The 23,204-nt window shown below is 49.2% G+C and overlaps 1 protein-coding gene across 1 annotated transcript; it reads left to right on the top strand.

Annotated features, from left to right (window-relative positions):
• Positions 1-2,238: 2,238 nt before the first annotated feature.
• On the top strand, positions 2,239-22,841 carry LOC308677626 (EH domain-containing protein 3). The gene is made up of 6 exons (XM_081344218.1): positions 2,239-2,577; positions 6,871-7,047; positions 9,716-9,813; positions 12,550-12,962; positions 15,715-15,879; positions 18,683-22,841. The coding sequence occupies exons 1-6, from the start codon at positions 2,351-2,353 to the stop codon at positions 19,208-19,210; spliced, it is 1,608 nt and encodes a 535-aa protein (XP_081200344.1). The 5' UTR covers positions 2,239-2,350; the 3' UTR covers positions 19,211-22,841.
• Positions 22,842-23,204: the final 363 nt, after the last annotated feature.

The following is a 23,204-nucleotide window of genomic DNA, read 5'->3' as shown; positions in this document are numbered from 1 at the left end:
TACGGAGGCGATTGGAAACCCGCCTCCGCCTCCTTCTCCCCAGAGAGTCCATTCCTCCTAAACAGGACGTCGCGTTCTCTTTCTTCTTCCTCTTCTTCCGTAGTGGAAATCCGCCCCCTCCTCCTCGATATAGAAGTCTCCTCCTTCGCCCTGTGACTTCAGCGGGGTAAAAAACAAAACAAAAAACAAAAAAACAACCCTGCCGCCATAGAGTCCCTTCCTAGCGCGGCATTCCCTCACCGGAAACCCACCCGTTCCCGAGCGCGGCAGCCGACCGGAAACCCACCCTTTCTCCTCCTCCCCTTTCCTCCTAGAGGGGCCGTCAGCGTTCTCTTCTTCTTCCGCCGTCATAGAGTCCCTTCCTAGCGCGGCATTCCCTCACCGGAAACCCACCCGTTCCCGAGCGCGGCAGCCGACCGGAAACCCACCCTTTCTCCTCCTCCCCTTTCCTCCTAGAGGGGCCGTCAGCGCTCTCTTCTTCTTCCGCCGTCATAGAGTCTCTTCCTAGCGCGGCATTCCCTCCCCGGAAACCCACCCGTTCCCGAGCAAGGCAGCCGACCGGAAACCCACCCTTTCCCCGCATTTCCTCCTAGAGAGGCCGTCGTCCCTTTTCCTGCTTCCGGAGCGGAAATCCGCCCCTCCTCCCCGTCCTCCTCGACTGAGAAATCTCCTCCTTCGCCCTGTTGACTTCAGCGGGGGAAAAACAATAAAAAAAAACTGCCGCCATAGAGTCCCTTCCTAGCGCGGCATTCCCTCACCGGAAACCCACTCGTTTTCCGAGTTCGGCAGCCGACCGGAAACCCACCCTCTCCTCCTAGAGAGGCCGTCACCGCTCTCTTCTTCTTCTTCCGCAGCGGAAGTCCGCCCTCTCCTCCCCGACAGAGAACTTTCCTCCTTCGCCCTGTGACTTCAGTCGTGGGGAGGGGGGGAGAAAAAAAACAACCCCGCCTCCATAGAGTCCCTTCCTAGCGCGGCATTCCCTCACCGGAAACCCACCCTTTCTCCTCCTCCCCTTTCCTCCTAGAGAGGCCGTCAGCGCTCTCTTCTTCTTCAGCAGCGGAAGTCCGTCCCTCCTCCCCGTCCTCCTCGACAGAGAAGTTTCCTCCTTCGCCCTGTGACTTCAGCTGGGGGGGGGGAAACAACCCCGCCGCCATAGAGTCCCTTCCTAGCGCGGCATTCCCTCACCGGCAACCCACCCGTTTCCCGAGCGCGGCAGCCGAGCGGAAACCCACCCTATCTCCTCCTGCCTCCCCTTTCCTCCTAGAGCGGCCGTCACCGCTCTCTTCTTCTTCTTCCGCAGCGGAAGTCCGCCCCCTCCTCCCCGACTGAGAAGTCTCCTCCTTCGCCCTGTGACTTCAGCGGGTTGAAAAAAACAACCCCGCCGCCATAGAGTCCCTTCCTAGCGCGGCATTCCCTCATCGGCAACCCACCCGTTTCCCGAGCGCGGCAGCCGACCGGAAACCCACCCTATCTCCTCCTGCCTCCCCTTTCCTCCTAGAGCGGCCGTCACCGCTCTCTTCTTCTTCTTCCGCAGCGGAAGTCCGCCCCCTCCTCCCCCACTGAGAAGTCTCCTCCTTCGCCCTGTTGACTTCAGCGGGGGAAAAAACAATAAAAAAAAACTGCCGCCATAGAGTCCCTTCCTAGCGCGGCATTCCCTCACCGGCAACCCACCCGTTTCCCGAGCGCGGCAGCCGAGCGGAAACCCACCCTATCTCCTCCTCCCCTTTCCTCCTAGAGCGGCCGTCACCGCTCTCTTCTTCTTCTTCCGCAGCGGAAGTCCGCCCCCTCCTCCCCGACTGAGAAGTCTCCTCCTTCGCCCTGTGACTTCAGCGGGTTGAAAAAAACAACCCCGCCGCCATAGAGTCCCTTCCTAGCGCGGCATTCCCTCACCGGCAACCCACCCGTTTCCCGAGCGCGGCAGCCGAGCGGAAACCCACCCTATCTCCTCCTCCCCTTTCCTCCTAGAGCGGCCGTCACCGCTCTCTTCTTCTTCTTCCGCAGCGGAAGTCCGCCCCCTCCTCCCCGACTGAGAAGTCTCCTCCTTCGCCCTGTGACTTCAGCGGGTTGAAAAAAACAACCCCGCCGCCATAGAGTCCCTTCCTAGCGCGGCATTCCCTCCCCGGAAACCCACCCGTTTCCCGAGCTCGGCAGCCGACCGGAAAGCCACCCTATCTCCTCCTGCCTCCCCTTTCCTCCTAGAGAGGCCGTCGTCGCTTTTCCTGCTTCCGGACCGGAAAGCCGGGGGAAGGATCTCCCTCCGGAGCTTCCGGCAGGGAGGCTGGGCCTGGGCGTTTAAAGCTCGGCGGCGGCGGAGGCGGCGGATGAGTCTGGTTCTCCTGCGGGCGTCGCCATGTTCAGCTGGCTGGGCGGCGAGCAGCGCGGGGCGAAGGAGCCGGAGGTCTTCCGGACGGTGGCCGAGGGTCTCCGGCGGCTCTACCGGGCCAAGCTGCTGCCCTTGGAGGAGCACTACCGCTTCCACGAGTTCCACTCGCCCGCCCTGGAGGACGCCGACTTCGAGAACAAGCCCATGGTGCTGCTGGTCGGCCAGTACTCCACCGGCAAGACCACCTTCATCCGGTGAGGCCGCCGCCAAGACCCTGCGCAACGCTCACACAACCACGCTGCACACAGCACAACGACGCTACATCCCGCATCGCTACGCACACAGAGAGACTACACAACACACACAGCAACAGCACACACCACACAACCACGCTGCACACAGCACAACCACGCTGCACGAAACACTATATACAGCAACAGTACACGCACAAAGACACTACACAACACAAAGACACTACGCAACACAAAGACACTACGCAACACAAAGACACTACACAACACAAAGACAGCAACAGCACACTGCACACAGCACAACGAGATGACCTCCAAGGTCCCTTCCAACTTTATTATTATTATTATTATTATTATTATTATTATTACTACATCCAGCAAGACTACACACACAAAAAGTCTACACAACACAAAGACTACACAACACACACACACAGCAACAGCACACACCACACAACCACGCTGCACACAGCACAACCACGCTACACAAAACACTATATACAGCAACAGTACACGCACAAAGACACTACACAACACAAAGACACTACGCAACACAAAGACACTATGCAACACAGACACTACGCAACACAAAGACACTACGCAACACAAAGACTACACAACACACACAGCAACAGCACACTGCACACAGCACAACGACACTACATCCAGCAACGCTACGCACACAGAGAGAGTACACAACACACACAGGAACAGCACACACCACACAACCACGCTGCACACAGCACAACCACGCTGCACGAAACACTATATACAGCAACAGTACACGCACAAAGACACTACACAACACAAAGACACTACGCAACACAAAGACACTACGCAACACAGACACTACACAACACAAAGACAGCAACAGCACACTGCACACAGCACAACGAGATGACCTCCAAGGTCCCTTCCAACTTTATTATTATTATTATTATTATTATTATTATTATTATTATTATTATTATTACTACATCCAGCAAGACTACACACACAAAAAGTCTACACAACACAAAGACTACACAACACACACACACAGCAACAGCACACACCACACAACCACGCTGCACACAGCACAACCACGCTACACAAAACACTATATACAGCAACAGTACGCACACAAAGACACTACGCAACACAAAGACACTACGCAACACAAAGACACTACGCAACACAAAGACACTACGCAACACAAAGACACTACGCAACACAAAGACACTACGCAACACAAAGACACTACGCAACACAAAGACACTACGCAACACAAAGACACTACGCAACACTCACACAGCAACAGCACACTGCACACAGCACAACGAGATGACCTCCAAGGTCCCTTCCAACTTTATTATTATTATTATTATTATTATTACTACATCCAGCAAGACTACACACACAAAAAGTCTACACAACACAAAGACTACACAACACACACACACACAGCAACAGCACACACCACACAACCACGCTGCACACAGCACAACCACGCTACACAAAACACTATATACAGCAACAGTACACGCACAAAGACACTACACAACACAAAGACTACACAACACACACAGCAACAGCACACTGCACAGAGCACAACGACACTACATCCAGCAACGCTACGCACTCAAAGACACTACACAACACAAAGACTACACAACACACACACAGCAACAGCACACTGCACGCAGCACAACAACACTACATCCAGCAACACTACACACACAGAGACTACACAACACAAAGACTACACAACGCAACACGCACCCAACAGACACACAGCAAGATGATAGATATGATAGATGATAGAGAATATGATAGATGATAAACAATAATATAGATGATAGAGACAGACATAGATAGAGGCAGATGATATAGACAAATAGAGAATATGATAGATGATAGAGAATGATTGATAAAGGTAGAGAATACGATAGATATAGACAGAGAAAGATAGATAATATGATAGAGACAGAGAATTAGAGATGGGTATATTAGAGAATATGGTAGATAAATAGATAAAAGATACTAGATATAGACAGAATACGATACATGATAGAGTCAGATTTAGTCAGAATAAGATAGATGATATAGATAGATAATATGCAGATAGATTAGACAGATAGATTAGACAGATAGATAGATAGATAGATAGATAGATAGATAGATAGATAGATAGATAGATAGATTAGGTAAGTAGGTAGATAGCAAGACAGACAAACAGGTAGATAAATATAAACAATATGATAGATTTAGAATAAGAATAAGATGATAGATATGATAGATGATAGAGAATATGATGATAGAGAATATGATAGATATAAGCAATAATATAGATGATAGAGAGAGACAGAGATAGAGGCAGATGATATAGACAAATAGAGAATATGATAGATGATAGAGAATGTGATTGATAAAGATAGAGAATGCGATAGATATAGACAGAGAAATATAGATAGATAATATGATAGAGAGAATTAGATAGATATATTAGAGAATATGATAGATAAATAGATAAAGGAGATACTAGATATAGACAGAATACGATACATGATAGAGTCAGATAGATTTAGTCAGAATAAGATAGATGATATAGATAGATAATATCTAGATAGATAGATAGATAGATAGATAGATAGATAGATAGATAGATAGATAGATAGATAGATAGAAACAGAGAATGTGAGAGTTTTCAGTGCTGCTCAACCTGCTGGCTGGGTAATTCTGGGAGTTGAAGTCCGCCCGTCATCCAGCTGCCAAGGTTGACAAACCCTGTTCCACACTTGGAGGGTCTTGTGAAGGCCAGCCAAGCACAGCTGGAAACGCCTGCCTGGCTCTGGGGCTTCTCCAGCTGTGCCCTGGCGCCGTTCTTCGGCCTGGAAAAACAACCGTCAATCTAAGCCTCTGAAATCAATCTTGGCTTGGCCTTGGCTTGGCCTTTCCACTTCTCCCCCCTCCTCCTCTTCCTCCTCAACCCGGTTTGTTTGTCTGCCGACTCCGATCTGCTCGGCATCCAATTTCTCCCCCGGCGTCTCTCGGCTGCACGCGGCCTCGTTCTGCTTTGTAGCCTCGGCGCAAATACCTGGTGGTCCTCGACTTGCGGCCTCAGGGGAGCCCCAAAGTGCTGTCGCCATGCGAAGGGCCGTCGTTCGGCGAGCATTGCTGGCTGGGGAATTCTGGGAGTTGAAGTCCACCCATCGTCGAGTTGCCAGTGCTGAGAAACCCACCGTTGGATGGATGAAGAGATGGAAAGATCGATGGAGACATGATGGGTGGAGAGTTGGATGGAGGGAGAGATGATGGATGGAGAGTTGGAGGGATGGAGATTGATGGAGAGAGGGATGGATGGAGAGATGGAGAGAGAGGGAGGGATAGAGAATTGGAGAGGGAGAGATGATGGATGGAGAATTGGATGGAGAGATGCAGAGATGATGGAGAGTTGGATGGATGGAGAGATGGATGGGTGGAGAGTTGGATGGAGAGATCCAGAGATGATGGATGGATGGAGAGTTGGATGGATGGATGGAGAGATAGATTGATGGAGAGATGGAGACATGATGGGTGGAGAGTTGGACGGATGAATGGAGAGATGGATGGATGGAGATTGATGGAGAGAGAGATGGATGGAGAGATGGTGGAGAGAGAGATAGAGAATTGGATGGAGAGGGAGAGATGATGGATGGATGGAGAATTGGATGGAGAGATGCAGAGATGATGGATGGAGAATTGGATGGATGGAGAGTTGGATAGATGGAGAGATAGATTGATGGAGACATGGATGGAGAGTTGGATGGTGGAGAGATTGATGGAGAGATGGATGGAGACATGGAGAGTTGGAGAGGGATGGATGAAGAGATATATTGATGGAGAGATGCAGACATGATGGAGAGCTGGATGGGTGGAGAGTTGGATGGTGGATAGATTGATGGAGAGTTGGATGGATGGAGAGATAGATTGATGGAGAGCTGGATGGAGAGATGCAGAGATGATGGATGGATGGAGAGATGGATGGAAGGATGTCTGCTTGATGCAACGATGGCTTGTCTGCTGGATGTCTGCTTTAACTACCAATGATGACTTTATTTCCTTGAGGCCGGCTTTCAGATACCAATCATGGCTTGTCTGCCGGTTGTCTGCTTTCGAGTTCCAATCGCGGCTTGTCTGCCCAAGGTCTGCTTTCTGGGACCACGGATGGCTTGCCTGCCGGATGTCACCTGTTTAGATACTGACGGTGGCTTACTGGCTGGATGTCTGCTTCAAGGGTCCCAATCGTGGCTTGTTCTGCTTGAAACCTGCTTTCAGATACCTCCTGGAACAGGATTTCCCCGGGATGCGGATCGGACCCGAACCCACGACCGACTCCTTCATTGCCGTCATGCAAGGCCAGGTGGAAGGCATCATTCCGGGCAACGCCTTGGTGGTCGATCCCAAGAAGCCCTTTCGGAAGCTCAGCGCCTTCGGGAATGCCTTCCTGAACAGGTGCGGCGGCGGCCGGCGCGGGGTGGGGGTTCCAAACTGGTTTAACTGGGCAGACTGGGAGGGCGGCAGGGCTGGGCCCGGACTGCGTGGTGGGTTTTCCCGGACTGCGTGGTGGGTTGTTTTTTTCCGGGCTTTTTCCCCGCTTCGGAAAAGTTCCTTCTCAGGCATTGCGGTTCGTCCTCGCTTAACGACAGCTCCCTTAATGACCAAAGTTAGAATGGATGTCCCCAGAGCATGGAGGATCCGATTTTAATATTCTCTCTTTCTCTCGCGCGCTTTCTCCTTCTCTCTCTCTCTCTCTTTCTCCGTCTTGGTCTCTCTTTCCCTCTTTTTTTTCTCTCCCTTTCTCTTTTTCCCCACCTCTCTCATTCTCTCCATCTTTTCTCCCTTTCTCTTTCTCCATCTCTTTCATTCTCTCTCTTTCTCCGTCTTTCTTTTTTCTCTCTCTGCCTCCATTGCTTTTTCACTCCCTCTCTTTTTCCCTTTCTTTCATTCTCTCTCTTTCTCCGTATTTCTCTTTTTTTCTCTCTGTCTCCATTGCTTTCTCATTCCCTCTCTTTTTCCCTTTCTTTCATTCTCTCTCTTTCTCCATCTTTCTCTTTTTTTTCTCTCTGTCTCCATTGCTTTCTCATTCCTTCTCTTTTTCCCTTTCTTTCATTCTCTCTCTTTCTCCATCTTTCTCTTTTTTTTCTCTCTGTCTCCATTGCTTTCTCATTCCCCCTCTCTCCATCTCTTTTTCACTCTCTCCCTTTCTCTCCAACTTCCTCATTTTCTCTGTTTCCATATCTCTCCATCTCTCCCATTCTCCCCGTCTTTTCTTTCTCCTTCTCTTTCTCTCTCCATCTTTCTCTCTTTCTCTCTCTCTCCATTTCTTTCTCATTCCCTCCGCCCCCTCTCTCCATCTCTTTTTCTCTCTCTCCTTCTCTCTCCATCCCTCTCTCTCCATCCTTCTCATTCTGTCTCTCCGTTACTTTCTCATTCCCTCTCTCTCTCTCTTCCCTTTCTCTCCAACTTCCTCATTCTCTCTCTTTCCATCTCTCTCTCTCTCTCCATCCTCTCTCATTCTCCCCGTCTTTTCTTTCCTTCTCCATCTCTTTCTCTCTCCATCTTTCTCTTTCTCTCTCTCTCCATTTCTTTCTCATTCCCTCTCTCTCCGTCTCTTTCTTCCCTTTCTCTCCAACTTCCTCATTCTCTCTGTTTCCATCTCTCTCTCTCTCCATCCTCTCTCATTCTCCCCGTCTTTTCTTTCTTTCTCCATCTTTCTCACTCACTCTCCATCTTTCTTTTTCCTCTCTTTCTCCATTTCTTTCTCATTCCCTCCGCCCCCTCTCTCCATCTCTTTTTATCTCTCCCTTTCTCTTTCCATCCCTCTCTTCCACCTTTCTCATTCTCTCGTTTCCATCTCTCTCTTCACCTCTTTCTCTCTCCATCTTTCTCCCTTCCCATCTCTCTCTCTCCATCTGTTCTCTCTCTTTCTCATTCTCTCTTTGCCCATCTCTCCATCTTTCTCATTCTTTCCGTTTCCATCTCTCTCTCTCTCTCTCTCTCTCTCTCTCTCTCTCTCTCTCTCTCTCTCTCACACACACACACACACACACACACACACACACACACTGTGCCACAGACTTTGGCCCCTAAAAGTTCCCAATTCCAACATTCGGTGCAAGAAGAATTGACTTTTTAGCAGTCTTAGCCGTTTTAAGATGGCTGGACCTCAACTCCCAGAATTCCCCCAGGCAGCGTGGAGTTGAATTCTGGGAGTTGAAGTCCACACGGCTCCAAATTGCGAAGCATAGGAAACATTTCTTCGAGATGGGTGGACTTCAACTCCCACAATTCCCCCCGGCCAGCCTGCAGTTGAATTCTGGGAGTTGAAGTCCACCCGCCTCTGAATTGTGAAAAACAGGAAACATTTCTCATGCTCCGCCATTTTGAGACGGCTGGACTTCAACTCCCAGAATCCCCCCGGCTAGCGTAGAGTTGAATTCTGGGAGTTGAAGTCCACCCGGCTCCGAATTGCGAAGAATAGGAAACATTTCTTCGAGATGGGTGGACTTCAACTCCCAGAATCCCCCCAGCCAGCGTGCAGTTGAATTCTGGGAGACGAAGTCCACCCGTCCCCATTTTAAGACGGGTGGGCTTCAACTTCCAGAATTCCCCAGCCAGCCTGCAGTTGAATTCTGGGAGTTGGAAGTCCAGCAGAAATGTTTCCTGTTCTTCGCAAATCGGAGTCGGGTGGACTTCAACTCCCAGAATTCCTGACTAACTTGAACAACTGTGGCGATTCACTTAGTGAGGGCGGCAGACAAGGCCGTAAAACGAGACAAAACTTAATTTATTCTGGGAGTTGAAGTCCACCGGTCTCCAAATTGTGAAAAAATAGGAAACATTTCTCACGCTCCACCATTTTGAGACGGGTGGACTTCAACTCCCAGAATCGCCCCGGCCAGCCTGCAGTTGAATTCTGGGAGTTGAAGTCCAGCCATCTCGAAGAAATGTTTCCTGTTCTTCGCAAATCGGAGTCGGGTGGACTTCAACTCCCAGAATTCCTGACTAACTTGAACAACTGTAGCGATTCACTTAGTGAGAGCGGCAGACAAGGCCGTAAAATGGGACAAAACTTAATTTATTTCACCTTTCTCCCCACCCCACCCCACCCCACCCTCAGATTTGTTTGTGCCCAGCTGCCGAACCCGGTCCTCGAAAGCATAAGTGTGATCGACACCCCAGGAATCCTGTCCGGAGAGAAACAACGGATTAGCCGAGGTAAATAATCCACTTCCGAGCGACGTTTAACCAAGATAGTTAAAACTCGGAGGGTTCCAGCCGGTCCTTCTTTTAGCAGAGGGCTCCTGAGCATAGCCAGAGTTTGAAATGGGGCCGTCGTGAATTAGCTATCAGAGTGTTGGCCGCAGACGTCGTGTGGAGTTCCAAACACGAGGTTTTTAAGAGGAATATAGACAAGCAGTTGTCTGAAACGGTATAGGTTGTGCTGCTTGAATGGGTGGGGAGGGGGTTGGACTAGATGGCCTCCGGTTGTCCCTTCCAACTGTGTTATTCTGTGATTCTGTAAGGGTCTCCTGCTTGAGCAGCGGGCTGGACTAGATGACCTCCGGGGTCCCTTCCGACTCTTTGTTATTCTATGATTCCGTAAGGGTCTCCTGCTTGAGCAGGGGGTTGGACTAGATGACCTCCCAGGTCCCTTCCAACTCTGTCATTCTATGATTTTACTAGGGTCTCCTGCTTGAGCAGCGGGCTGGACTAGATGACCTCCGCGGTCCCTTCCGACTCTTGTTATTCTATGATTCCGTAAGGGTCTCCTGCTTGAGCAGCGGGCTGGACTAGATGACCTCCGGGGTCCCTTCCGACTCTTGTTATTCTATGATTCCGTAAGGGTCTCCTGCTTGAGCAGCGGGCTGGACTAGATGACCTCCGCGGTCCCTTCCGACTCTTGTTATTCTATGATTCCGTAAGGGTCTCCTGCTTGAGCAGCGGGCTGGACTAGATGACCTCCGGGGTCCCTTCCGACTCTTGTTATTCTATGATTCCGTAAGGGTCTCCTGCTTGAGCAGCGGGCTGGACTAGATGACCTCCGGGGTCCCTTCCGACTCTTGTTATTCTATGATTCCGTAAGGGTCTCCTGCTTGAGCGGGGGGTTGGGCTGGATGACCTCCAAGGTCCCTTCCAACTCTCGTTATTCCATAAGGGTCTCCTGCTTGAGTGGGGGGTTGGGCTGGATGACATCCGAGGTCCCTTCCGACCCTGTTATTCCATAAGGGCCTCCTGCTTGAGCAGCGGGTTGGACTGGGTGACCTCTGAGTTCCCTTCCAACTCTGTTATTCTGTGAGGGTCTCCTGCCTGAGCAGGGGGTTGGACTAGATGACCTCCGGGGTATCTTCCAACTCTTGTCGTTCTATGATTCCGTAAGGGTCTCCTGCTTGAGTGGGGGGTTGGGCTGGATGACCTCCAAGGTCCCTTCCGACCCTGTTATTCCATAAGGGTCTCCTGCTTGAGCAGCGGGCTGGACTAGATGACCTCCAAGGTCCCTTCCAGCTCTTCTTATTCTTTGATTCCATATTAGCGGCTTGGCTGCAAAAAGGAAGTGAGTCCGACAGCTCGACTTGCAAATTGTGGCCTGGCTTTTGAGCAGGTGTGGCGCAGAATTTTTTTTTAAAAAAAAATGGTTGTTCCTCTTTCGCTTTTTCGGACTCCCCCAACCAGGACTAGTTTCTTGATGCTTGATTTCAAATTCCTCGATTGAGGATTCACGCAATTGACCTCCCGATTTCTCTTCCCCAAAGTCACCCCACCGGCTGTCATGCCTCAGGCGGGACTAGAACTCACCGTCCCCTGGTGATTGGCCCAAAGTCGCCTGGCCGACTTTCATACCTAAGGCGGGACTAGAACTCACCGTCACCTGGTGATTGGCTCACTGTCACCCAGCCGACTTTCCTACCTAAGGCAGTACTAGAATTCACTGTCACCTGGTGATTGGCCCAAAGTCACCTGGCCAGCTTTCATACCTAAGGCGGGACTAGAACTCCCCGTCGCCTGGTGATTGGCCCAAACCCACCCAGCTGGCTTTCATGCCTAAGGCAGAACTAGAACTCACTGTCTCCTGGTGATTGGCCCAAAGTCACCTGGCCAGCTTTCATACCTAAAGCGGGACTAGAACTCCCCGTCGCCTGGTGATGGGCCAAACTCACCCACCCGTCTTTCATACCTAAGGCAGAACTAGAACTCACTGTCTCCTGGTGATTGGCCCAAACTCACCTAGCCAGCTTTCATACCTAAAGCGGGACTAGAACTCCCCGTTGCCTGGTGATGGGCCCAAACTCACCCAGCTGGCTTTCATACCCAAGGTGGAACTAGAACTCACCGTCTCCTGGTGATTGGCCCAAAGTCACCCAACTGAATTTCATACCTAAGGCAGAACTAGAACTCACCGTCTCCTGGTGATTGGCCCAAAGTCGCCTGGCCAGTTTCATACCTAAGGCTGGACTAGAACTCCCCGTCGCCTGGTGATTGGCCCAAACTCACCCAGCTGACTTTCATGGCTAAGGCACAACTAGAACTCACCATCTCCTGGTGATTGGCCCAAAGTCACCTGGCCAGCTTTCATACCTAAGGCGGGACTAGAACTCCCCGTCGCCTGGTGATGGGCCCAAACTCACCCAGCTGGCTTTCATACCCAAGGCGGAACTAGAAGTCACTATCACCTGGTGATGGGCCCAATCTCACCCAGCCGGCTTTCCTACCCAAAGCAGAACTAGAAATCCCCGTCACCTGGTGATCGGCCCAAAGTCACCCGGCCGGCTTTTGAATGCCTAATAAGGCGGGACCTGAACTCCCCGTCGCCTGGTGACGGGGCCCCAAAGTCACCCGGCCGGCGTTCGCTGCCCAAGGGCGGAACTACAACTCCCGACCTCCGGGTGGCTTTCGACCCCGAGTTCCCAAACTCTCCTTCTCCCTCCCCCCTACCCCCCCCCCCGACTCGGACAGGCTACGACTTTGCCGCCGTCCTGGAGTGGTTCGCCGAGCGGGTGGACCGGATCATCCTGCTCTTCGACGCCCACAAGCTGGACATCTCGGACGAGTTCTCCGAGGTCATCAAGGCCCTGAAGAACCACGAGGACAAGATGAGGGTGGTCCTGAACAAGGCCGACCAGATCGAGACCCAGCAGCTGATGAGGGTCTACGGGGCCCTGATGTGGTCGCTGGGCAAGATCGTCAACACCCCCGAGGTGATCCGGGTCTACATCGGCTCCTTCTGGTCCCACCCGCTGCTGATCCCGGAGAACCGGAAACTCTTCGAAGCCGAGGAACAGGATCTGTTCCGGGACATCCAGAGCTTGCCTCGCAACGCGGCTCTCCGGAAGCTCAACGACCTCATCAAGAGGGCCCGGCTGGCCAAGGTGAGTCTCCGGAGGCTGGTGGGCGAGTGGGATATGCTGGGATTTTTCTAAGGAGATTTTTTTAAAGATGGATGGATAGATAGATAAAGGCAGATAGAGATAGATAGAGATAGATAGATAGATAGATAGATAGATAGATAGATAGATAGATAGATAGATAGATAGATAGATAGATAGATGATAGATAGATAGATGATAGATAGATAGATAGATAGAGATAGATACAGATAGATATAGATAGATATAGATAGATACAGATATATAGATATAGATAGATTAGATAGATAGAGATAGATGATAGATAGATAGATAGATAGATGATAGATAGATAGATGATAGATAGATGTAGAGTTAGATACAGATAGATACATACAGATAGATAGATAATAGAGATATAGATACAGATATAGATAGATATAGTTACAGACAGATATAGATATCTATAGATAGATAGATAGATAGATAGATAGATAGATAGATAGATAGATAGATAGATACAGATAGATAGAGATAGTTACAGATAGAGATAGATATATCTATATGTATATATAGATATAGGTAGATAGATATAGAGATAGATACAGATAGATTCATACAGATAGATAGATAGATAATAGAGATAGATAGATAGATAGATAGATATAGAGATATAGAGATAGATAGATAGAGATAGTTACAGATAGATAGAGATAGAGATATCTATATGTATATATAGATATAGGTAGATAGAGATAGATAGATAGATAGATAGATAGATAGATAGATAGATAGATAGATAGATAGATAGATAGATAGATGATAGATAGATAGATACAGATATTTATTTATTTATTTATTTTATTAAACTTATATACCGCCCTTCTCCCATAGGACTCAGGGCGGTTCACAAGATTTTTTTAAACAATGCAACAAGTTACAAAAATTAAAAACAATTAAAATAATTACACTGACCTTGAAATAAAAACCCAATTACAATTAAAAAATACAATTAAAACTCCAGTTAATACTCTCAGTCTAGGCCAGAAAGTTCGAAGAGCCAGGTCTTCAGGTCCCGGCGGAATAAGCGAAGGTCAGGGGCAGTCCTAAGTTCTACAGGCAGTTGGTTCCAAAGGGCCGGCGCACCCACAGAGAAGGCACTCCCCCTGGGTATTGTCCGCCGGCAATCTTTTACCAGCGGTACCCTGAGGAGACCCTCCCTGTGGGAGCGCACAGGACAAAGGGACCTTGATGCCGGCAGCAGGTGTTCCCTCAGATATCCCGGACCCAAGCCATTTAGGACTTTATAGGTCATTGCCAGCACCTTGAATCTCACCCGGAGGGCAACCGGAAGCCAATGCAGCTCGCGGAGTAGAGGTGTTACATGGGAGTATTGGGAAACCCCCATCACAACCCGTGCGGCTGCATTCTGCACCAGTTGAAGCCTCCGAGTGGTCCTCAAGGGCAGTCCCATGTAGAGAGCGTTGCAGTAGTCCAATCGGGAAGTCACGAGTGCATGAGTGACTGTGCGCAGGGCATCTCGGTCCAGGTAGGGCCGCAATGTATATAGATATAGATAGATATATCTATATGTATATCTATAGATAGATAGATATAGAGATAGATACAGATAGATAGAGATAGAGATATATAGAGATATCTATAAATTCAATAAACTTACATAGAGATATATCTATATGTATTCTTTGTTAGCAAGCCAAAAAAATTTACACATCTAGATATATATCTATAGAGATAGATTGATAGATAGATAGATATAGAGATATAGATAGATACAGATAGATACAGATAGATATAGAGATAGATCTATAGATATCTATAGATATAGATGGATAGATAGATAGATAGATGATAGATAGATAGATAGATAGATAGATAGATAGATAGATAGATAGATAGATAGATATAGTTACAGATAGATATAGATATAGATAGATAGATATAGAGATAGATATGGATAGATAGATACAGATAGATAGAGATAGATAGATATATCTACATGTATATCTATAGATAGATGGATAGATGGATGGATAGATAGATAGATAGATAGATAGATAGATAGATAGATAGATAGATAATATATAAAGAGCAAACTACTTCCTGGAGGACTGATGACGTTCCCTAGTTGGGTCCTGAAACGTCTGCAAGGAAACCACCCAGCTCAGAGCCCCCCATGGAGTCTACAATCCTTTCTCCTCCTCCTCCTCGCACTGATGATGTTCCCTAGTTGGGTCCCGAGGATGATGAATTTTGTTTTTACTTTTATTTTATTTCATTTCATTATTTGACTCTTTATCTTTTTTTATTTTATTGTTTTATTGTATCATTTTATTTTATTATTTGACTTGATTTTATGATTTCATTTGACCTGATTTCGTTTGACTTGATTTTATTATTTGACCTGATTTTATGATTTTATTTGACTTGGTTTTATTTGACTTCATTTGACTTTATATTCATTTATTATTTGATTTTATGATTTGACTTGATTTTCTGATTTTCTTTGACCTGATTTTATGCTTTTATTTGACTTTATATTCTTTTATTTTATTTTATTTGACCTGATTTTATTCTATTGCTTTATTCTTTTATATTTCATTTTTTGTTCTATTTTATTATTTATTTTACATTTTTTTATTCTATCGTTTATTTTATTTTACTTTCTTTTACTCAATTATTTTGCCCGATTACTTTCTTAATTTGATTTTATTTTATTTTTAAAAAAGGGACGATTGCTTTCTTTCGTTCTCAGGTTCAAGCGTACATCATCAGCGCTCTGAAGAAAGAAATGCCGTCGGTCTTCGGAAAAGATAACAAAAAGAAAGAATTGGTGAACAATCTGGGCGAGATTTACAGCCGGATCGAGCGAGAACATCAGATTTCGCCGGGTGATTTTCCGAATTTGAAAAAAATGCAGGTAAGTTGTCGGGGGGGGGGGAAAAAATGGATCGAAAACGTTTTACGGAAATGTGGACTTCAACTCCCAGAATTCCCCCCGTCGGCCTCTCGGCAACCGGCCCGCATTGACCTCCATTGGCAGCAGGCCAGAATCACGTGGTCCTCGACTTGTGACCGTTCGTTTAGCGACCGAAGTTGCCAGCGGTCCTGAACGAAGGAAGATTTAGGACTGTTTTTCGCGCTTACAACCGTCCTAGCATCCCTGGGTGTGTGTGTGTGTGTGTGTGTGTGTGTGTGTGTGTGTGTGTGTGAGACGCGATCAGAATTCAGACGCTCGGCAACCGACTCATATTTACGACGGTCGCAGAGTCCCAGGGTCACGTGATTAAAAGTTCAGACGCTCGGCAACCGACTCGTATTTATGACGGTCGCAGCATCCTGGGAGTCAGTCACGTGATCAAAATTGACTTCCCCTTCCTCCTGCTCCTCTTCCTCCCCTACTCCTTTTCCTCTTCCTCCTTTTCCTGCTCACCCTCCCCTTGCTCCCTTTCCTCTTCCTCTTCCTCCTGCTCCTCCCTCCTCCCCTCCTACTTTTCCTCTTCCTGTTCCTCCTCCTCTTCCTGCTCCCCTTCCTCCTCCTCCTCCTCCTCCTTCCTCCTTCTCCTCTTCTTCCTCCTGCTCCTCCTCTCTTCCTCCTTCTCCTTTTCCTCTTCCTGTTCCTTCCTCTTCCTGCTCCCCTTCCCCTTGCTCCCCTTCCTCCTCCTCTTCCTCCTGCTCCTTCTTCCTTTCCTCCTCTTCTTCCTCCTCTTCCTCCTTCTCCTCCTTTTCCTCTTCCTGTTCCTTCTTCCTCCTCTTCCTGCTCCCCTTCCCCTTGCTCCCCTTCCTCCTCCTCTTCCTCCTGCTCCTTCTTCCTTTCCTCCTCTTCTTCCTCCTGCTCCTCCTCTTCCTCCTTCTCCTCCTTTTCCTCTTCCTGTTCCTTCTTCCTCCTCTTCCTGCTCCCCTTCCCCTTGCTCCCCTTCCTCTTCCTCTTCCTCCTGCTCCTTCTTCCTTTCCTCCTCTTCTTCCTCCTGCTCCTCCTCTTCCTCCTTCTCCTCCTTTTCCTCTTCCTGTTCCTTCTTCCTCCTCTTCCTGCTCCCCTTCCCCTTGCTCCCCTTCCTCTTCCTCTTCCTCCTGCTCCTTCTTCCTTTCCTCCTCTTCTTCCTCCTGCTCCTCCTCTTCCTCCTTTTCCTTTTCCTCTTCCTGTTCCTTCCTCCTCCTCTTCCTGCTCCCCTTCCCCTTGCTCCCCTTCCTCCTCCTCTTCCTCCTGCTCCTTCTTCCTCCCTTTCCTCCTCTTCTTCCTCCTGCTCCTCCTCTTCCTCCTTTTCCTTTTCCTCTTCCTGTTCCTTCCTCCTCTTCCTGCTCCCCTTCCCCTTGCTCCCCTTCCTCCTCCTCTTCCTCCTGCTCCTTCTTCCTCCCTTTCCTCCTCTTCTTCCTCCTGCTCCTCCTCTTCCTCCTCCCCTCCTACTTTTCCTCTTCCTTTTCCTTCCTCCTCTTCCTGCTCCCCTTCCCCTTGCTCCCCTTCCTCCTCCTCTTCCTCCTGCTCCTTCTTCCTCCCTTTCCTCCTCTTCTTCCTCCTGCTCCTCCTCTTCCTCCTTCTCCTTTTCCTCTTCCTGTTCCTTCCTCCTCCTCTTCCTGCTCCCCTTCCCCTTGCTCCCCTTCCTCCTCCTCTTCCTCCTGCTCCTTCTTCCTCCCTTTCCTCCTCTTCTTCCTCCTGCTCCTCCTCTTCCTCCTTTTCCTTTTCCTCTTCCTGTTCCTTGCTCCTCCTCTTCCTGCTCCCCTTCCCCTTGCTCCCCTTCCTCCTCCTCTTCCTCCTGCTCCTTCTTCCTCCCTTTCCTCCTCTTCTTCCTCCTGCTCCTCCTCTTCCTCCTTTTCCTTTTCCTCTTCCTGTTCCTTCCTCCTCCTCTTCCTGCTCCCCTTCCCCTTGCTCCCCTTCCTCCTCCTCTTCCTCCTGCTCCTTCTTCCTCCCTTTCCTCCTCTTCTTCCTCCTGCTCCTCCTCTTCCTCCTTCTCCTTTTCCTCTTCCTGTTCCTTCCTCCTCCTCTTCCTGCTCCCCTTCCCCTTGCTCCCCTTCCTCCTCCTCTTCCTCCTGCTCCTTCTTCCTCCCTTTCCTCCTCTTCTTCCTCCTGCTCCTCTTCCTCCTCCCCTCCTACTTTTCCTCTTCCTTTTCCTTCCTCCTCTTCCTGCTCACCCTCCCCTGCTCCTCTTCCTCCTGCTTCTCCCTCTCTCTCCTCCTCTTCCTCCTCTCTTCCTCCTCCCCTCCTCCTTTTCCTCTTCCTGTTCCTTCCTCCTCCTTTTCCTGCTCACCCTCCCCCTGCTCCCCTTCCTCCTCCTCCTCCTCTTCTTCCTTCTCCCCCTCCTCCCTTTCCTCTTCCTCCTCCTTCCTCCTGCCCCTCTTCCTCTCCTCTTCTTCCGCCTGCTCCTCCTCCCTCCCTCCTCTTCCTCCTCCCCTCCTCCTTTTCCTCTTCCTGCTCCTTCCTCCTGCTCCTTCCTCCTCCTCCTCCTCCTTCCTCCGCTTCCTCCGGCTTGTCCTTCTCCAAAGCGCAGAATTAACGGAAGGGACCCAGGAGGTCTCCTTAGCCCCACCCCTTTCCTCCAGCAGGAGACCCTTGTCTCCTCCTCCTCCTCCTCCTCCTCCTCCACGCGTTGGAAGGGACCTTGGAGGTCTTCTAGACCCACCCCAACAACCTTCCAGACAGGTTGTCCGGTGTTTTCGTGTTCTTCTCGGGGTTGTTGACCTTCCGCCCCGTCCTCACCTCCGCTCCCGTCTCTCCCGTCCCTTCCCAGGAGCAGCTCCAGGGCCAAGACTTCAGCAAGTTCCAGCCCTTGAAGCCCAAGCTCCTGGACGCCGTGGAGGACATGTTGGCCAACGACATTGCCCAGCTGATGGTCCTGGTCCGCCAGGAGGAGTCCCAGCGGCCCGCCCCGATGGTCAAAGGCGGCGCCTTCGACGGGACCCTCCAGGGCCCCTTCGGGCACGGCTACGGCGAGGGGGCCGGCGAGGGCATCGACGAGGCCGCCTGGGTGGTGGCCCGGGACAAGCCCATGTACGACGAGATCTTCTACACCTTGTCGCCCGTGGACGGGAAGATCACCGGGGCCCACGCCAAGCGGGAGATGGTGAAGTCCAAGCTGCCCAACACCGTGCTGGGAAAGATCTGGAAGCTGGCCGACCTCGACAAGGACGGCATGCTGGACGACGAGGAGTTTGCCTTGGCCAACCACCTCATCAAGGTCAAGTTGGAAGGGCACGAGCTTCCCGGCGAGCTGCCCTCTCACCTCATCCCGCCGTCCAAACGGAAACTGACAGAGTGACCGGGCCATCTGGAACGCCGTTCCCAGGATGGGTGGGTGGGAGGGAGATGGAGAAAAGGAAAGGGGCGTTTCCCATCTCTTTGGTTGAACCCTCTTGAGATGCCCGAGATCCATCTCCTGGCGGGACTAGCCTATCCAAGATGTTTTGTCGTCCCGTTTTGTGGCCTGGCGCACCTTTACCGAAGGAACCTCGTGGTAGAACGTGGAGGGGAACCTCCGTTGGCCTTCAGCCAAGGTCTTGGATTGAATTGGATTCACCTTCAACCGTTGGAAGAGGAGCTTTGTAGACCAGGTCAACCCCTTGGATGAAAGACACCTCTGGAAGAGGGAGCAAGGTTTGAAGAGGTCCACTTCGGCATATGGGGCTGGCGTCCAACCTTCTTCCTGCCTTTGTGGAAGACTTTTGCAGCATGACCTGGCCTTCAGCCCATCAAGAACCCCTTGGTCCATCAGAAACCTTCTTGTTGTTGTCTCCAAGGATGACGGGAAGTCTCTTCTTCTTGACGGTCTCTCCAAGGACGATGGGAAGTCTCCTGTTCTTCTTGAGTTATCTTCAAGGACAATCATAGGTCTCCTCTTGTTCTTGAGTTATCTCCAAGGACGGTGAGAAGTCTCTTCTTCTTGACATTATCTCCAAGGATGATGGGAAGTCTCCTGTTCTCCTTATCTCCAAGGATGATGAAGAGTTTCCTCTTCTTGAGTTATCTTCAAGGACAGTGATGGGTCTCCTCTTGTTCTTGAGTCATCTTCAAGGACGATGGGAAGTCTCTTCTTCTTGACGTTCTCTCCAAGGATGATGGAAAGTCTCCTGTTCTCCTTGAGCTATCTCCAAGGATGATGATGGGTCTCCTCTTGTTCTTGAGTTATCTTCAAGGACGATGGGAAGTCTCTTCTTGATGTTATCTCCAAGGACGATGGGAAGTCTCCTGTTCTTCTTGAGTTATCTCCAAGGATGATGAGGAGCTTTCTTCTTGAGTTGTCTTCAAGGACAGTGATGAGTCTCCTCTTGTTCTTGAGTCATCTTCAAGGACGATGGGAAGTCTCTTCTTCTTGACGTTCTCTCCAAGGATGATGGAAAGTCTCCTGTTCTCCTTGAGCTATCCCCGAGGATGATGATGGGTCTCCTCTTGTTCTTGAGTTATTTTCAAGGACAATGGGAAGTCTCTTCTTCTTGACATTCTCTCCAAGGATGACGGGAAGTCTCCTCTTCTTCTTGAATTATCTCCAAGGATGATGAAGAGTTTCCTCTTATTCTTGAGTAATCTTCAAGGACGATGATGGGTCTCCTCTTGTTCTTGAGTTATCTTCAAGGATGATAGGAAGTCTCCTGTTCTTGAGTTATCTCCAAGGTTGATGAGCTTCCTACTCTTCTTGACCTCCCGTCTCCAAGAAAGTCTCCTTTCTTCTTGGCATTATCTCCAGGGTCAATGGGAAGCCTCCTCTAGATAGGTCACAGAACACCTCTCCTTTGGAAAGGTGAACTGGGTGGTGAAAGGGGGGTGCAATCTCTAGCTTGAGGAACCACAATGTTGGTTTGACGTAGCCTGCCCCACCCCACCCTCCCACATGTCCACAATCCAGAGGTCCTCTGGAAGGTTGAACCTCGTCTAGATGACCTGGGGATCTCCAGTTGAGGTCACGACCAAGATCTTCCAGCCTGCCACCCGAGTAGCTCTTCCCTTCTAGATAAGCTGGACCTTAACTTGTCATCCTTTTGTCCTTACACACAACACGCCGTTAACTCCCGCATGTCCGCTCCGTTGTGATGTCCGCTCCTGGTCGGCCAACCCTACACGAATCGCAACCTTCCTCCCCCCTCAGTTGTTGCCTCTCAACGACCGTCTGTGCCGAGAGGAGACCACCTCCCTCTGGTGGCCTTCAAGCCAGGCCGAGCTACATCTTACACCTCCTCCAGAGCCGCCGGCTTGGGGCGGGGGAGTTTCCAGATCCTCTCGGTTTGAAAAATGTGAACCCAGAACTGAGCCGAATTCTTTTTTTTTTTCCTCCCGCTTCTCATTTTTCCGCACACCTCTTCCCGACGGTTTTGTCGGCCTCGGCGACGTACCCACAAGTGTGTGTCGCTTTGGAAAGGACGGAAGGATGGAAGAGGGCGAGAAGTGGGGGAGGCCTATAACTTATTTTATTTTAATATTATACATAAAAAGATATATCCTGTGTGTTTTATATATATATATATATATATATATAAATTCTATCTCCTTTCACAGTCACTCTCCTCTCTCTCTCCCTCTCCTTTCTCTCATTCCTGTCTCTCGCTTTTCTCTCCTTTCTCTCGCTCCTCTATCTCCCTCTCCTCTCGCTCCCGTCTCTCGCTCTTCTTTTCTTCACTCTCTCCTCTCCTTTCTCTCCATTCTCTCCTCTCTCCTTTTCCTCCTGTCTCTTGCTCTCCTTTCCCGTCTCTTTTCTCTCCTTTCTCTCACTCCTCTGCCTCCCTCTCCTTTCTCTCACTCCTGTCTCGCCCTCTCCTTTCTTTTTTCTCCTTTCTCTCCATTCTCTCTCCTCTGTCTCTCTCCTCCTTTCTCCTTTTTGTCTCCTCTCTCTCCCTCTCCTTTCACTCCCGTCGCTCGCTCTCCTTTCTCTTCTGTCTCCTTTCTCTCCATTCTCTCTCTCTGCCTCCCTCTCCTTTCTCTCTCTCCTCTATCTCTCTCCCTCTCCTTTCTCTCACTCCCGTCTCGCCCTCTCCTTTCTTTTTTCTTTCTCTCCATTCTCTCCTCTGTCTCCCTCTCCTTTCTCTCTCCTCCTTTCTCTCTCTCTCTCCTTTTTGTCTCCTCTCTCTCCCCCTCCTTTCGCTCCCGTCGCTCGCTCTCCTTTCTCTTCTGTCTCCTTTCTCTCCATTCTCTCTCTCCGCTCTCTGCCTTTCTCTCCCTCTCGCTGTCCGTCTCCTCTCTCCTCTCTTTCTCTCCTCTCTCTCCCCCCTTCCCTCCCTCTTTCCTTATCGCCGTACATTTATCACGTCTCTCTAAAAAGAAAAAAATAAGCATCAAACGTTATTAAAGGAACGAAGGCCACAACGACTTGCGTGTCACCTCGTCATCCTACGACGGAAGGCATCTTCGGCCGCTTCCAAGATTCAACCTTTTGTGCCATTACACTCTCGTCCTCTTCCGTTGTTTTTTTTTTTTTTTTTATTCTTCCCCTTTTCTCATTAGCTTTCTCTCCTACCCGGAAGGAAAAAAAATAAAAAATAAAATCAGATTTATAGGAAAAAAATAGGCAGCTTGCACCAAGGGCTTTGGAAAGGAAGAATTGGGGAGTCACGATTCGAGCTCGTTTTTGGTTTTCACCCTGCTCATAACCGATTATGATTATTATTATTATTATTATTATTATTATTATTATTATTATTATTATTATTATTATTATTATTATTACAATCAGAAAAGGGGGGAAAGCCAATTTACAACTCTTACGCCCGTCGCACGGTGAACCTTTCAATTTAAGAATATAGTCAGAAGAAGCGAGGGGGGGGGAAATGGTGCATTCACGGCGAAGAAAACAATTTGGACCAGCACGTAATTTTACGGGGAGGCTTACTACCCTTGTACTTCGCATTTTTCCTCTTTTTTAATTTCTCATCTGCATTCCTTAAAAGAGTTTTTGTTTGTTTGTATCTGTGTGTGTGTGTATGTATTGTGTCTCTCCTCGGCTTGTTCCTCCAACTTAAAAGTCGGGCTGCAATATTATACAATCGCTAGTAAATCGGGCTGCAATATTATACAATCGCTAGTAAATCGGGCTGCAATATTATACAATCGCTAGTAATTATTCCCTTCTTGCCTTGGATCGAACATTGCAAAAATTCTGTGGGTTGTTTTTTTTTTCCGAGTGATATAAATTCATGGACAATTTAGTGTGTGTGTGTGTGTGTGTGTGTGTGTGTGTGTGTAAATAAATAAAGGGAACAAGATAAGACATCCTACTATTAAATACAGTACATTGTGTTAAGTGTTCCCTTCAATATATATATATATAT

Source organism: Vipera berus (assembly GCF_964194415.1).
Source record: "Vipera berus genome assembly, chromosome: Z".
Taxonomy (NCBI): Eukaryota; Metazoa; Chordata; class Lepidosauria; order Squamata; family Viperidae; genus Vipera; species Vipera berus.
Note: the sequence above shows the minus strand (reverse complement) of the source record. Positions and strands in the feature narration are given on the sequence as shown.